The sequence below is a fragment of the Lycium ferocissimum genome, chromosome 11, assembly GCF_029784015.1.
Source record: "Lycium ferocissimum isolate CSIRO_LF1 chromosome 11, AGI_CSIRO_Lferr_CH_V1, whole genome shotgun sequence".
NCBI classification, from domain to species: Eukaryota; Viridiplantae; Streptophyta; class Magnoliopsida; order Solanales; family Solanaceae; genus Lycium; species Lycium ferocissimum.
This window is the reverse complement of record NC_081352.1, coordinates 5549053-5562841: the sequence shown is the minus strand read 5'-3', so window position 1 is coordinate 5562841 and position 13789 is coordinate 5549053. Positions and strand designations below refer to the sequence as shown.

The 13789-nt window shown below is 35.6% G+C and overlaps 1 protein-coding gene across 1 annotated transcript in view; it reads left to right on the top strand.

Moving 5' to 3' along the window:
• LOC132036149 (fatty acid amide hydrolase-like) overlaps positions 1–13789 on the top strand; it is a 61206-nt gene that overhangs the window by 33656 nt on the left and 13761 nt on the right. The window contains exons 10-15 of the mRNA XM_059426404.1: positions 1211–1282; positions 1369–1420; positions 1661–1732; positions 1865–1945; positions 7495–7598; positions 7823–7915. Of these exons, the coding sequence (XP_059282387.1) occupies positions 1211–1282; positions 1369–1420; positions 1661–1732; positions 1865–1945; positions 7495–7598; positions 7823–7915 (474 nt within the window). The remainder of the gene's footprint in view (positions 1–1210; positions 1283–1368; positions 1421–1660; positions 1733–1864; positions 1946–7494; positions 7599–7822; positions 7916–13789) is intronic.

Here is a 13789-nt window from a genome sequence, read left to right as displayed (position 1 = left end):
CCTTCAGTTGATTTTCATCCAGTAATGTTCAACACATTGTTGGATTATAACCATGTGTAAATTAAATAACTTAATGGTCAAGATTCATTTTGTGTTGTAAATTTTAATTTTCCATTAATTTTATAATTTTATAATTTAAGAAATAAAAAAAGAGACAACATTCAAATCTGCCTTCTTCTTCATACGAATTACTGTACCATGTTTTTCCTTCGAAGTTCTTCCTTTAGCCTTTCTTTCTTCTCATACAACTCCTTTATACATAAAGTTTAAGAGTTTTTACTGCACTTCTAAAAGTCTAGAATACTTTAGAATAAAACATAATTCCACTTATCAGACATCTAAATTCTCTCAAAAGAACTATTTTCCAGACTCACTTTACCAATTTCCAAAAATCTATTAACTTCTACAAATGACAATCGAGAGAAACCCGATTTTAAAAAAATCAAAGTTTTCATTTTATATGCGAAACATGGTGAAGAATTTAACATCTAGGTTTAAGGAAAATTTGGGTCAATCCAATTTTGATTGAAGTCCAATGGCCACACACTTTGCTCAATGCAATGTTTTTGTTATAAATGCTATGTTTTTTTTCTTTTCCAGATAGTGAAATTTAATTAAAATATACAGCGCCTGGTGAGAGCTTAGAGGCGCGAAGAGTCATTCCATATCGGAGAAATCAGCGTCATCTCTACCGGTGAAGCTGAGGACCGGCGGCGATTGGCTTGATTAGGTTCCTTGGCCACTTTCCTAATTTTGGTGTCTCTGAGGATTTGGATTGTCGGTCCAGTTTCCCTTTCTATTTTGTGTTTATTTCTTTTTTACCTTTTATGACTTTGGTCTGTATTTCATTTATTTTGCTTATTAATAAAATAATCCACTAAGTATATTCTTAGTCCCCAAATAAAAAAAAATTAATTAAAAGAACTCAATTAAATATATAATACAAAACAAATACAGACCTTCAATTTATTAGTGTACACGTGATCAACATCCAACGATGCATTGGACATTATTGGAGGTAATCTCCTCCTTATATTTTGGGCTAAAGTTGTCTCCTAAATGGGCAATTTAATATTTTCTTTTGCTGATTTGAATTCACTCGATCTGTAAATGATGTTAGCATAGCCACATATAAGCTGAATATCTAATTTTCTTATTTTGATTATACCTAGTATATATATTCTGGGCTAACTTCTCCCTTGTTACTCAGTGTTCTTCCTCTGAATTGGACAGTTGGAATGGTAGGGATACTTGCTGGTACAGTTGAAGATGCACTTCTAGTGTTAGTATTATTGGCTTAAATATTAATTTAATTAATTCTCGTAGAATGTGCAAAATTAAGTTAAATTACGATCTTATTATTTCCAGTTATGCAGCTATCACTGGCCCCAAATCATCAGATCAATCTAAAATCACTCCGGTAAAAAAATATTTTCTATTTATTTTATATTATTTATTTTGCCTATTAATTAGTTGTAGTCATTCTGCAATAATTAGTAATACTATTTATTATTGAACTTCTATACAAAAAGGATGATGCAGTATTGTAGTCTCACAATTGTGTCCAAGAAGATTACATAAATAAGAAATATAGGATTTCATTTGCTATCATTCATTTATTTCCCTTTATTTATAACTGATTGAAATTTCTTTGTACCAGCCAAAACTATATTTTCCTCTGCTGAAGTCACCAAAGCCTTTACCTAATATCAGACTGGCCAAATATGGGGAGGTTCATTTATTTTTATTAACATTGAATTTTTTTTCCTTTTGTATTAGTGAACCAAACTAATCATTTTGTCGACTTCTTTCTTTTATGTTTTTCTTTTAAAATTTAAACTTCTTTTTTTTTCTTTCTTTTTAGTGGTTTAATGACTGCAGTGATGAAATAAGAGTATGTTGTTGTCAAGCTCTTACAAAATTGCACGACAGATATGGTTGGAAGGTAATTCAATTATTTCCTATTCCATTTTTCTTCAAACAAACGTCCCTGTAGAGCACTCTATCAACTTCCAACCTAAAGGGGTTTTGGCGGTGTACGTGCTCCTCTTTACCAAATGAAAATAAAGTGATTTTCTAGTTACTTTCTATGTTAATTTGTCAGTAATTGAAAAAGTTGTGTTTAAAAATTATTTTAAGGCTAACAATTTTTTAATCAAATAAACCAATAGGCAGTGAGCCTATTGGATAATTTTATTAATATAGTAAAAAATAATAAGGCTAACAATGTATAATACTACCTGATGCAACTTATTTGTCATGCCTCAAAACAGTAGAGATACCTGATGCTATATACCAAAATCGAGCGAACCAAACTCATATCATGCTTTTTAAATATCCTCACCACATGAAATATTTCATTTATAAATAATAATAATAATAATAATAATAATAATAATAATAATAATAATAATAATAATAAAGTAAGATATAACTTTAGCTCACCGGCTTCACATAAATAAAATAAAATAAAATAATAAAAATAAATCGTCATAAAGACTATCTAATGACATATACATTATTCCTAGAGTATGTCGATCAACAGAGCCTCCATGAGTGATAAAATAATGAGCAAGGCATGGGTCGTAGCTCAACAATTTAAAATATCCACTAAAAGCATTGTTTCCACCGAATGATATAGAGGGGCTCACCAAAAGGTAGGTATGAAGGTGTAGAGCCTAGCTCACTGTGCTGTCGCTGTAGGGTATTTATCACTGTGAATGAAATACAACAACATCAAGCGGAGAACAAGTATGAAACGTACTCAGTAAGTTTGATTGATGACCTTCCTTCAAAAGGTGGGACGGGGGGACTTACAAAAAACATGCATAAATCATATTTATAGTTCATAATCAACTTCATGCGGAAAACACGTTATTTGAAAACATTTCTCAAACATACGTTTTGGCTCTTAGGCCTAAAATAGAAAATATTTCTTTTTATTTATCTACCGAGAGTTCCAACACGACAATATAATGACGTAAACAATTCACCATGTACGTCGTGAGCGGTCGGCCATCCTCTCGCTTACCAGGATTGTCTCACCGTAGTGTCGTACAACTTTGACAAGTTTGTCAAAAAAATCAATATCTTCCACAAGTGTGGTCTGTCGTAAACTCTATATATCATAATAAGTAGTACTACGCTCACGATTTCATGGCATCAAACCCTTACACCCGAATGTCCTCTCAATTATAGAGTCGTAACTCCTGCAACAATTTAAATTAGCAATAGTGGTACTTCCGGCCTCAAATAACATATATATATATATATTATTCATAATGGCATTTGTGGCCTCATTTCACATCTTTTAGTATGTTGTCATTCATGGTTCAACATATGCTTGTACATATAAAACATATCACAATCCTTCATAAAAACATTACTGAATTCATATTGAGCTATCTTTCATAAATCAAAGTTTGAAGTGATACAACACTATATATATTTAATTTAAACATAAAATACACTCCACAATATAGTTCGATCAATGTACAATTTAACAAAACTTAGTGTGATGCATATCCGCTCACCTCCCAGGAGCGTACATCCACATTTCAAATCGTATTTAAAATCCCTTAAAGTATGTATTTTAGAAAAAAGTCTTAAGAAAGTATCACGACCAAAAATCTCAAGTCGTGATGGCACTAGCCCCACCGTGCTAGTAAGCCAACACAAGCCATTAACGTACCCCTTTTTAAGCGGAAAACTAAATGTGGAATTAAATCATACAAGCCAATTTTCAAGTCTTAAACAATCTTAAATAAAATACTTAGAAAGTTATCACACTTATCGCAAAATCTGATGTCACCCGCATACAAGGACTACTAAAGAGTAAAAATAGTCTGAAATACATCAATGAAATACAAGTGAGGAAAGATAGAAAATAATAAATAGAAGAGAGCCCGGAGCTATCCCGAACCATGGTGCTCACCCCGATCTCTCATGAAACCTCCTAACCGGAAGCCTAGTAGTCACGAGCTCCACTAGTACTGAGGACTAAATCTCCACACAAAAAGGTGCAGCAAGTGTAGTGTGAGTACAATAACCAACGGGTACTCAGCAGCATCGTTGACCGACCCAGCCCAGAAGGGAGACGAGGGTTGGTTTACGATACCACAACCACACTAGTCTGCCATTAGTCCGAGATACAGGATAATCATATTTCAACAGTTAAACTCACAAAGCAGGTAGATATCAAGATAGGACAAGTCAATACGAATATTCACAACAACCAACATAAGGAATGAATGGATGCTATGCAATGCAATGCAACGCCTTAACTTCACTTCTCAATATACACACGTTCGAATGTCAATAAATAATGACCCATGGGGCGCTCAGGAAGCCTATATATCACCGCTCCGGAAAGTCTTCGAATCACGAACAACTCTGATAGCACCCTCGGATCACGATTTTCTACATATCATGTCTCAAGAACCTGTCACTTAGTCGACCGGACTCATTTGTCAAAGGAATGCGCTAAAGTATCATCACTCGTCCGGAACTAGATCCCTTCGGACTCACAATCATATCCTCAAATAGCATGCATGAAAATTCATGTAAAGTATGAATATGTCATATATCAAATCAAGGGCAAATATATACGCATGAAATCCATTCTTAGGTTCTCATCATTATAAAGGCTTTACCTTTTAGTTTATTTTTCATTCTCAACGAGGATATATGAGTGATGTGCACACAAACAAATAAGACAGGCAATAATAAGAGACATACAGGCATCAAACCCCAATCATAGATCCAAAGGATCGTACTAATCTATCAACTAGTGCCCAAAGCATGGCATTCAGACCAACTATACAATTGAAAGTGCGCAAATACCCTTAACATGAAGACCGGTATCCGATACTAGTGCTCGTCACCTCACAAGTATCGGAACCCCCTTAATTAACCCATAACCCTCTTATTAGATTCATTTTTAGCCAACCACACGTTCAAGAAAGAGTGCAAGGTCGCAACTTGCCTGGAATGCCGAATCTCGAATCACAAAGCCCGCTTGCTGTTCCGAATGATCAAAGTCTAGTCAAATATGGATTATACATTAGAATATGAATCCATTAACATCCATAATGCTACATAAATCCAAATCCTCAAATTAAGCCCTAAAATTAGAATTCCGAACCCAAAAGGGCAAAATAGTAAATTGAACCTAGAATCATATTCCTCATGCTTAAAACAAATCATAAACAAAGATCATCCATTAATAATCACTAAATCATGCTCAAATACCAAAACCCCCAATTCTTAGGTTAGGTTCCAAAAGCCCTCAATTTCCTATTTAATTCTAGCATTCTAAGCATGGATTATGAATCTAAATCAAGGGAATAATCATAATATCAAATTTAGAAGACTTACCCAATGACTTCTCCTTGAAATCTTCTCAATCTCTTTCAAAATCGCTCTCAAGACTTAAGAGTTTTGAATGATAGGTCTAAGTGTAAAGAGACACTAAAGAGTATTTTGTTTTAGTGCTTTCTCGCTCCTGCGCCTTTATTATCGCACCTGCACACTTTCTTTGGTGGAACAAACCTCGCCGAGGCATAAATTCATTAAACACTCCGATTCCGCAACAGCGAAAAATTTCTCACAGAAGCGGGGACAGACCAAATCACCCAACCCTCACTCCTGCGGGCCTCCTCTAGCAGGAGCGATTCCGTAGGGGCAAAACTCCCTTCGCCATAGCGAAAACACCAGAACCAGCAAAAACTGGTTTTGACTCTCACACCCTGAAATCCCGAGACTCTCCCGGAACCTCCCCAATACAAACCGAATATGCAGACATATGTAAAAACATGCTACGAACTCACTCACGCACTCGGAATTCCCAAAAGAGGTCTCGTTGGCCAAGTTCAACCCGAACGGCCAAGAACCAACTTTCCAACCAAATGACCAAAACGCCCTCGAGTCCCTCGGGAACCGATCCAAATACACAACCAGCCTAAATTCAACGTTCCGGAGGTATTGGAACTGACAAAATTACCAAAATTTCACAAATATCCCGATGACGCCTAAAATCAACCTAACAATTAAAGATTCTTCAACTTAGCAAACTTCCAAATTAAGATATTTCGACCACCTCGGGAATTGTGCCACCCACGTCCGCTACACAACAAACCAAAACAAGCAAAGGGGTTGGTCGACAAGGGCAAAATAGGCAAAAATAAGAAAATAACTAAAACGACCTAACGGGTCGTTACAGAAAGGTTAGACCTCTAGACTCTAGTTAGTCAATTTACATCTGAATGTCCGACATAGCATTTTAGATATAACTCAACCATGACAATTCTTGGGTATTGGCCTTAGAGAACACATATCCCCAATTTTATGTCTATGTTGAACTTTTGGTTCACTCATGACATTCCTATATATTCTATAGGATACAAATCTTAGTTGAAGTCTACAAAACTCATTCAATTTTCATCCGCTATTCATTATCTTCTCAACCATCTAACCTACACCATTAGTGACTAACCAACCTAGGGTCTATCCGAACTTCAATCCAATCATAAATATAACTGATAGGCATCCTACCAATACATATTTATAAACAATAACTGAATTACAAGTGGCATAATTACCTATCTACAATTCAACTCTAACATTCACTATTTTGGTAGCCTTTGGGAGAACTAGGAATTTCAATTAAAATTCAGGAATTTTGAAATAAGTGTGTTGTAATTAGTATAAATTATCATATATAACTTACATCAATGAGTATGGTTGATTCTCAGTCAGAATCTCCTTCAAAACTCTAAGCCCTACCTCTCGATTTCTTTTCTTCATTCTCTCCTTCCCCACTCCCTCTTATTTATTGTCAGGGTCCCCTCACAACTAGCTCCCAATGTGACGCTAAATAAAGCCCCTATAGATGGATAGATTATCCTTCTCGCGATTTTCTCATGATTGGCCTAGCTGTTCTACCCAGCCGTGCAAGGCAATCATAAGGCTAGTCAGTCAAATCCCATCCTCGCGAGCTCCCTTACTGTAAAACCTCACCTCCTTTCCATTACTTCCAGGCCTTATGATTTCCTCGGTTCACCAAGTATGATGATGTGTCCTGGAAGATTGGCTTTGATTTATAACTTCCATTTAGAAATATTTTTTTTTGCTTTATCAATCCAACACCGTTTTAATCCATGTTAAATGCCTATTTTGATGTCTCAAACACTTCAACGTCATGTGACTTTGTTTATCTATTTGTGACTTTTAATCATGTAATTAATCTTGCAACTAGTGTAATTAAAGTTGAAAATCTACTAGATTGTACATTAGCAAACAACTTATCAAATTATATCTCTTAAAAATTAGAGCATATATGTGGCAAACTAGTTCTTTCAGCTAGAAATAGCTAATAGGAAAAGTAGTTTTTGGCTTATAATTTTTGGGAGTTGTATTAAAGTAGGTAGCAAGTATCTGGTAGATGCCTTTCACATTTATGACTTCTGATCATGTTAACATCTTCTTGTTTAAAAGACCATAGAAGTAACAGTTCCTGAGATAGAGGTTATGCGCTTGGCACATTATGTGACAATTGGATCTGAATGCAGTACTTTAATTGCTCGTGAACTAGAAAAGTTGTAAGTTCTCTTTCTTTGTCTCTCAACGATATATACATACACATGGAAATTAGGGATAACTCTTCAAAAAGTGGAGTGGGTATTTTCATCATATTTACATGTGGAGATCAAAATCTTAAAACGTTCCTCACATTAAATTTGAAAGTACTTGATTACCACATTGAAGAATATATTACTCTTCTACGAAATTATATACTTACAATATATTTTGAATATTGACTTAGGAATAAAGAAGAACTGGGATGGGATGCTAGGGTTGCACTTCCTGTGTATGGTTCTTTTAGTAGCCAGGAGTATTTGAACGCTCAGAGAATCAGGTACGCACAAATATAATGGAGAATTGTTTTGCTTACTCTTTTTGATGAGTTTTAATTTAAGGGTCTGTTTCATCATGAGAACTTCATCTGTTGGTCTTGGTCTAGTCCATACGTGATGTACGTAACTTCATCTGTTGGTCTTGGTGTAGTCCATACGTGATGTACGTTTGGTTGCTAGACATGAGACATATATAAGTCGACCCTTACTAACATTTATCATGTAATCATTAGAAGATGAGGAATTTTCATAAATAGCCATGCAGAAGAAATAGTTAGACCCATTTTCTGACTTTTTGTTATCATTTAAATGGGGAATTCGAATTATCATTATGATTGTTAGTATTAATTCGGAAGTATTCTTAAAATTTTGTACATAATGATAAAGGAAAAATTGTTAATTAAGGGTATTCATTTCTTTATGCTCTTATCCATGTATTTATTTATAATGTAGGTTTATAAATTTGTACAAAATGATATACGAGAAGTATGTAGAAGATAGTAGTAATGAGACCACTGAACTAAATTAAGTTAATGTGCAATTAGTTAGCTTAGTTAGTTTCTTAACAATAGTTAGATCATTAGTTAGTGTATAAATACCTACACCCTGTACATTCAATGTTACATTGAAGAAGATCTTCTCATTTTCAGATTTTCTGTAACTGGCTTCATTCTTGTTCTCCTTCTTGCTATGACCCTATGATCTATCCATGGCTGAGTTTCTCAATATAATATCAGAGCAGGACCTATCTTAATTCTCAGTTTCGATGTTAGAGCCCAATTTTAAATTGATTACGCACCAGATTTTCAGTTCTGGGCATGGGGGATGTGATGAGACCCAAATCAGCCCTTTAAAGGATGGGTGGTCTACTTAATATGGCTTAGGAAATCCTTAGCTCTTGAGCTATCTTTTGGGTTGGGTTATGCCCAACATCCGTAACATGGTATCAGCTTCATGGTTAGATCCATCTCACTCAGTTGTGGCAAGGTTCGAAAAAGTACTCTAGTTCGAGTTATACTTCAATCAGAATTCTTCTTCTCAAATAGGAGTCGAAGAGTTGAATTACTGGTTGGATCTTGTGGATTTAAAGTGCAAATTATGTCTGGTTTCAAAGGATTGTTTTAGATACGACGAGAGCAATGGTTGTAGATAAAAAATAATCACAATTGTTGGTAATGCTAATGCTCATGCAAACACTCAGTCACTCAATCTTGTTCATCACAATCATCCTCTGTATATTCACCGTCCGATAGTCAATGTTTGGTTCTAATAAGAATACAACTTAAAGGATCTACAAATAATTCCTTGTGGAGTAAATCTATGACGCTTGTTCTGCGTGGAAAGAATTTTGTTTTAAGGTCCTGTCAGAAGAGCATGTAAGATCCTAGTTTGCATGAGTTGCGGGACAGATGTGATGTTATAGTTCTAACTTAGATTATGAATACTGTGCTAAAAGACCTCATTTGCACTTTGATTTATGCTTTAGATGCTCTTAAAGTCCAGGAACATCTAAGAGAGAGGTTCGATAACGTCAACATATCTAGGGCTTTTTATATGCGTAAGGATTTGACAAAAGGTGTTAATTCTATTTATGTGTACTTTCGAGATTGCGGGAGCTATAGAATGACTTTGAAGCCCTGATGTCTCCTTTCTCCCGTACATGTCCTAAGTCTAAACAGTATGTTGAATGCTGCTAATCACAAAAGTTGTAGCCGTTCTAATTCCTAACATAAATGAAGCCTATGTTATGATTGCCAATGTGGAAATCCAAAGAATGAATCAGCATGGACGAAACTTTGGCATTTAAGGTGAAAGTAGTGAACCAACAACCCTTTTGAGTAATAGGATTCCTAATAGAGGTTTTACACCTAGGAACAGCTATAATAAGTCTCTTCTACCGTGTGACATCTGCAACTACAAACGTCATACCAAAGAGAGTTGTTACATACGACATGGTTACCCAGCTGATTTAATGTTAAAAAAGAAAGGTGGAACTTATGCTGACAGTGCAACAAATGGAGGGGTGTAATATGAAACTTCAAGGTCAATCTCAGAGTTACTCTAAACCTGCCTATCCTCCGTCTGCTATCTTCTCATCCTCATTTGTTTCAGTATTTACTCAAGTTCAATACCCTTAGATTCTGTAGATGCTGAGTAAAGGAAAAGAGCTAGAAGTTGTTGCTTACAAGTGCAGGTACCATCACTACTTTTCTATCTAGTTTAGTTGATTATAATTGAATAGTATATACAGGTGCAACAAATCATATGGTTCATAATGAGAATTTTCTAAGACTAAAGGCTGAACAAATTTACTTAGGGGAAAAGTTTATCTTCCTACTAGTGAATAGGTGTCTATTAGCAAGTCTGGTGATTCTCCTACATTCAAGAATAAGACTATTTAGGACATGTCGTACATTTTTGAGTGCAAATACAATTTACTCTCAGTTTCCAAATCACAAAGGAGATAAGATGTTTAGTTTCCTTCTATCCCGACTATTGTGTGTTTTAAGAGATCTTCACTGGGAAGGTGATAGGGATTGGTAAAAAAGAAGATGGTTTATACATTCTGAAAGGAGGACAGAATAAGGAAGGATCTGGAACTGTATATGGAAGCACATTACAATAGATATATTGTAGATTCCACTGTAGTAGTATTCCTTCTACTCCTATTGTTAAGACTTGTGATTATACTTCCTTGTGGCATAAAAGGTTAGGTCATGCACATCTGAGAGTATTAAAAAAATTAATGGATCGAAGCATGTTCATGTCATGACTCAAAGCATGGGTCGTGGTGGCACATACTTTATCCTCTCGGGTAGGCGAACTACTTTCCAAATCATTAGAACAAGTTAACAAAAGCAGAATTTAATAAGGAACAATTCATCAATTCTTAATAATTTTCATTACTAAAGAAGTATCCAACATCTCCCAAAATCTAGTCAAATAGTACAAGAGCTCTAAAATACGAATACGAGATACAAGTCTGGAATGTGCCCGTAGGCGAAATACTATCTACTGAAATGATAAACAGGAACAAGTAAAGAGGGGCCTTCTAGGGGCCACGAACGACCAAGTAGCTCACCCTGAAAAGACCGTGAGAGCTACCCTCGCGAAATCGCCCACGGGTCCGGAACCGGATCTGGATCGACTCGCACTCAAAGAAAAGTGAAGCAAGAATAGTATCAGTACAACACTAGTGCTGGTAAGCATCATAGGCCGACAATGATTAGATAACGCATATAAGATATAGAAATCAACAGGTAAAGCATATAAGACAATCAGGTACTGCCACGTAGTCACATTTTAGATAAAGGATCAGATGAAGCATGAAATCTTCCCAATAACAGTTAAATCATCAGCTCCGCAAAGATATATGAAGGAATGCATGCGATGCAATGCAATGGACATCTCTTTCAAATACCGTACACACATGCTAAGGGCATCTCACCATTAATAGTAATGATCCATGGGGGACCCGCGAAGTCCATGTACCTCTTGCGGCGTACAACCCGTTCCCCTATTGCAGCGTGCAACCCGATCCTCTTTTGCGGCATGAAACCCTATCCAAATTATATATATGTGTTGCGGCGCGCAACTCGATCCATAATATATATATGTGTTGCGGCGCGCAACCCGATCCCATAATCCATCACAGATATGTAACCTGAATCTTACCTTCTTCCTTATAATATTTCCCAAGTACATAATCATGAATGAATGTATGAGTGAATGCATCAACAATCATACGTAACCAATGACAGGATAGAATGAGATGGACTTGCATAACTATGCCCTTTAAAAATCAACAATTACCACAAATCATGAAATCAACAGGTTCATGCCAAGAAATATTGATCAAGTTCGGTCATTATTATTATCCTTTCCTTTTCTTGATATTTACGAGATGTTTCAATGACAAATAAAAGATAAGTCAATAACTACAGAAAATACGGTGACAAGCCCACATAACAGCTGACGATACCAACCTAATTGAACTCACCTCCACACCATGTCAGAAGGCCTATCATGCTTTCCCCGTCAATCTCTACAATCAACATACTACCCTCTAATCGATGTCTAATAAAAGTAAGCCATAACCTACCTCAATGTCAAACAGGTACCACAAACTATCCAACTTGAGCTTTCCCCTTCTGAAGTGCCCCCGAATGGCCAAAATCTCGATCCGGACGAAGATTATGTCTCAAATTTTCTAAACGAGTTCAACCTATTCAAAATAGTATTCTACAAGATCAAACGAGTCTAACGATACCCATATTTCTATACTTCTATTCGAAACCCCAAAATGAACCCAAATTAGTCAAACCCGAATTTCGTTGCAAAATCAGGTCCAATATAGTCAAAACAGTAGTCTACGAGTTTAAACGAGTCCAATGATACCAATATTTCCATAATTTGATTCCGAATCCAAAAATAAACCCAAAAAGGAAACCCTGAGCCTGAAAGGGCAAAACTGGAAATTTATTTCAAAATTGGTTTGCCCATAATTTAATTAGTCTAAATCTAGAAAAACCATTCAAAAAGCCTTCATCTTGATCCTCAAATCCATAGTTTACCACTTTTCAACTTTTGAGTTTATAATCTCAATTTTCCCCAACGAAACACGGATAAAAACAATAACCAATGAAAATAATCACGGGGAAACACCAAAATAAAGGTTAGATACACGCAGGGATCTAGTAGCTCATTTGGTTGGTTACTTGAATTTTCACCTTGTTGGTGAAGGTTCGAATCCCCACGTAGTAATCCCCTTCCCCTACCCCCTATGTAATAATAAAAAATAAAAATAAAAAAAAGGTTAGATACTTACCCCTTCGTTGAGACGAGAACAACACTGCAAAAATCACCTCAAACGGAGCTCTAGAACTCAAAATACTAAATATTTTGTACGGCTTGATTTATACACTATCCAGGTCTCTTTTCTTCATCGCAGCGAACTGCCAGGTGTCACGATCGTGATTTTTTTTTTTTGTTTGTTGGAAAAACCAGAAAACCAGCAATAGGAAATTGAAGTAAATTGGCCATATCTCACTCATACCACGACGAAATGTGACGATTCTTATTGCTATAGTTCCGAAATTACGATACAAATCTAACGGTTCAATCAAAATACAAAACAAAGGCCGTTTGATCAATATGGTACTCCTTTTTCTCAAAATAACGTCGAAACCGAAAACAAACACCATACAACTCAAACTCATCGTAATCTAACCAAAATTTGTGGACAAGTCCAAAATCATCATATGAACCTGCTCGAACTCTCAAAACATCCAAACAGGACTATCTTCACCCGATCTTGAGTGTGGTCAACTCCAAAACATCTCAAAAGCTCATTTTTTTTTGTTTTTTTTTTTGTTTTTTAAAACTAAACCATCATAATGATGGGAATTTATTAAAATAAAGATTCTGTACAAAAGAACTACTCCAAATTAGGAGAGTTTGAAAGCAAAAAAAGAAGAGAAGCAAAAAATAACAAAATCTAAGCTTAAAAAATAAGCTACTAAGCTAAAAATAACAATGAAAAAGCACTTTGAAATACAAATTCTGGTGCCTTGACCTTCCTCCATTTATCACACCTCCAAGCTCTCACCAGGTGGTATGGAACAAGATCTAGTTGAATATCATTCAGGCCTCCAAAACAGTTTTCAAGTCACATTTCCTGCAATTTTCAGCTTGTGCAATTTAGCAAGTATTTCTTGTGCCATATGTTCCATTCCTATTGTGATTTGAGACTAATACAGCTGAAAACTCTCTGCATGGGAATGAGCATGTAATCACACTAATACCACCCATATAAATAGCTTCCAACTGTACTAAATCAATTTAGCAAGAGAATCTCATGTATGGCAATATAGAGC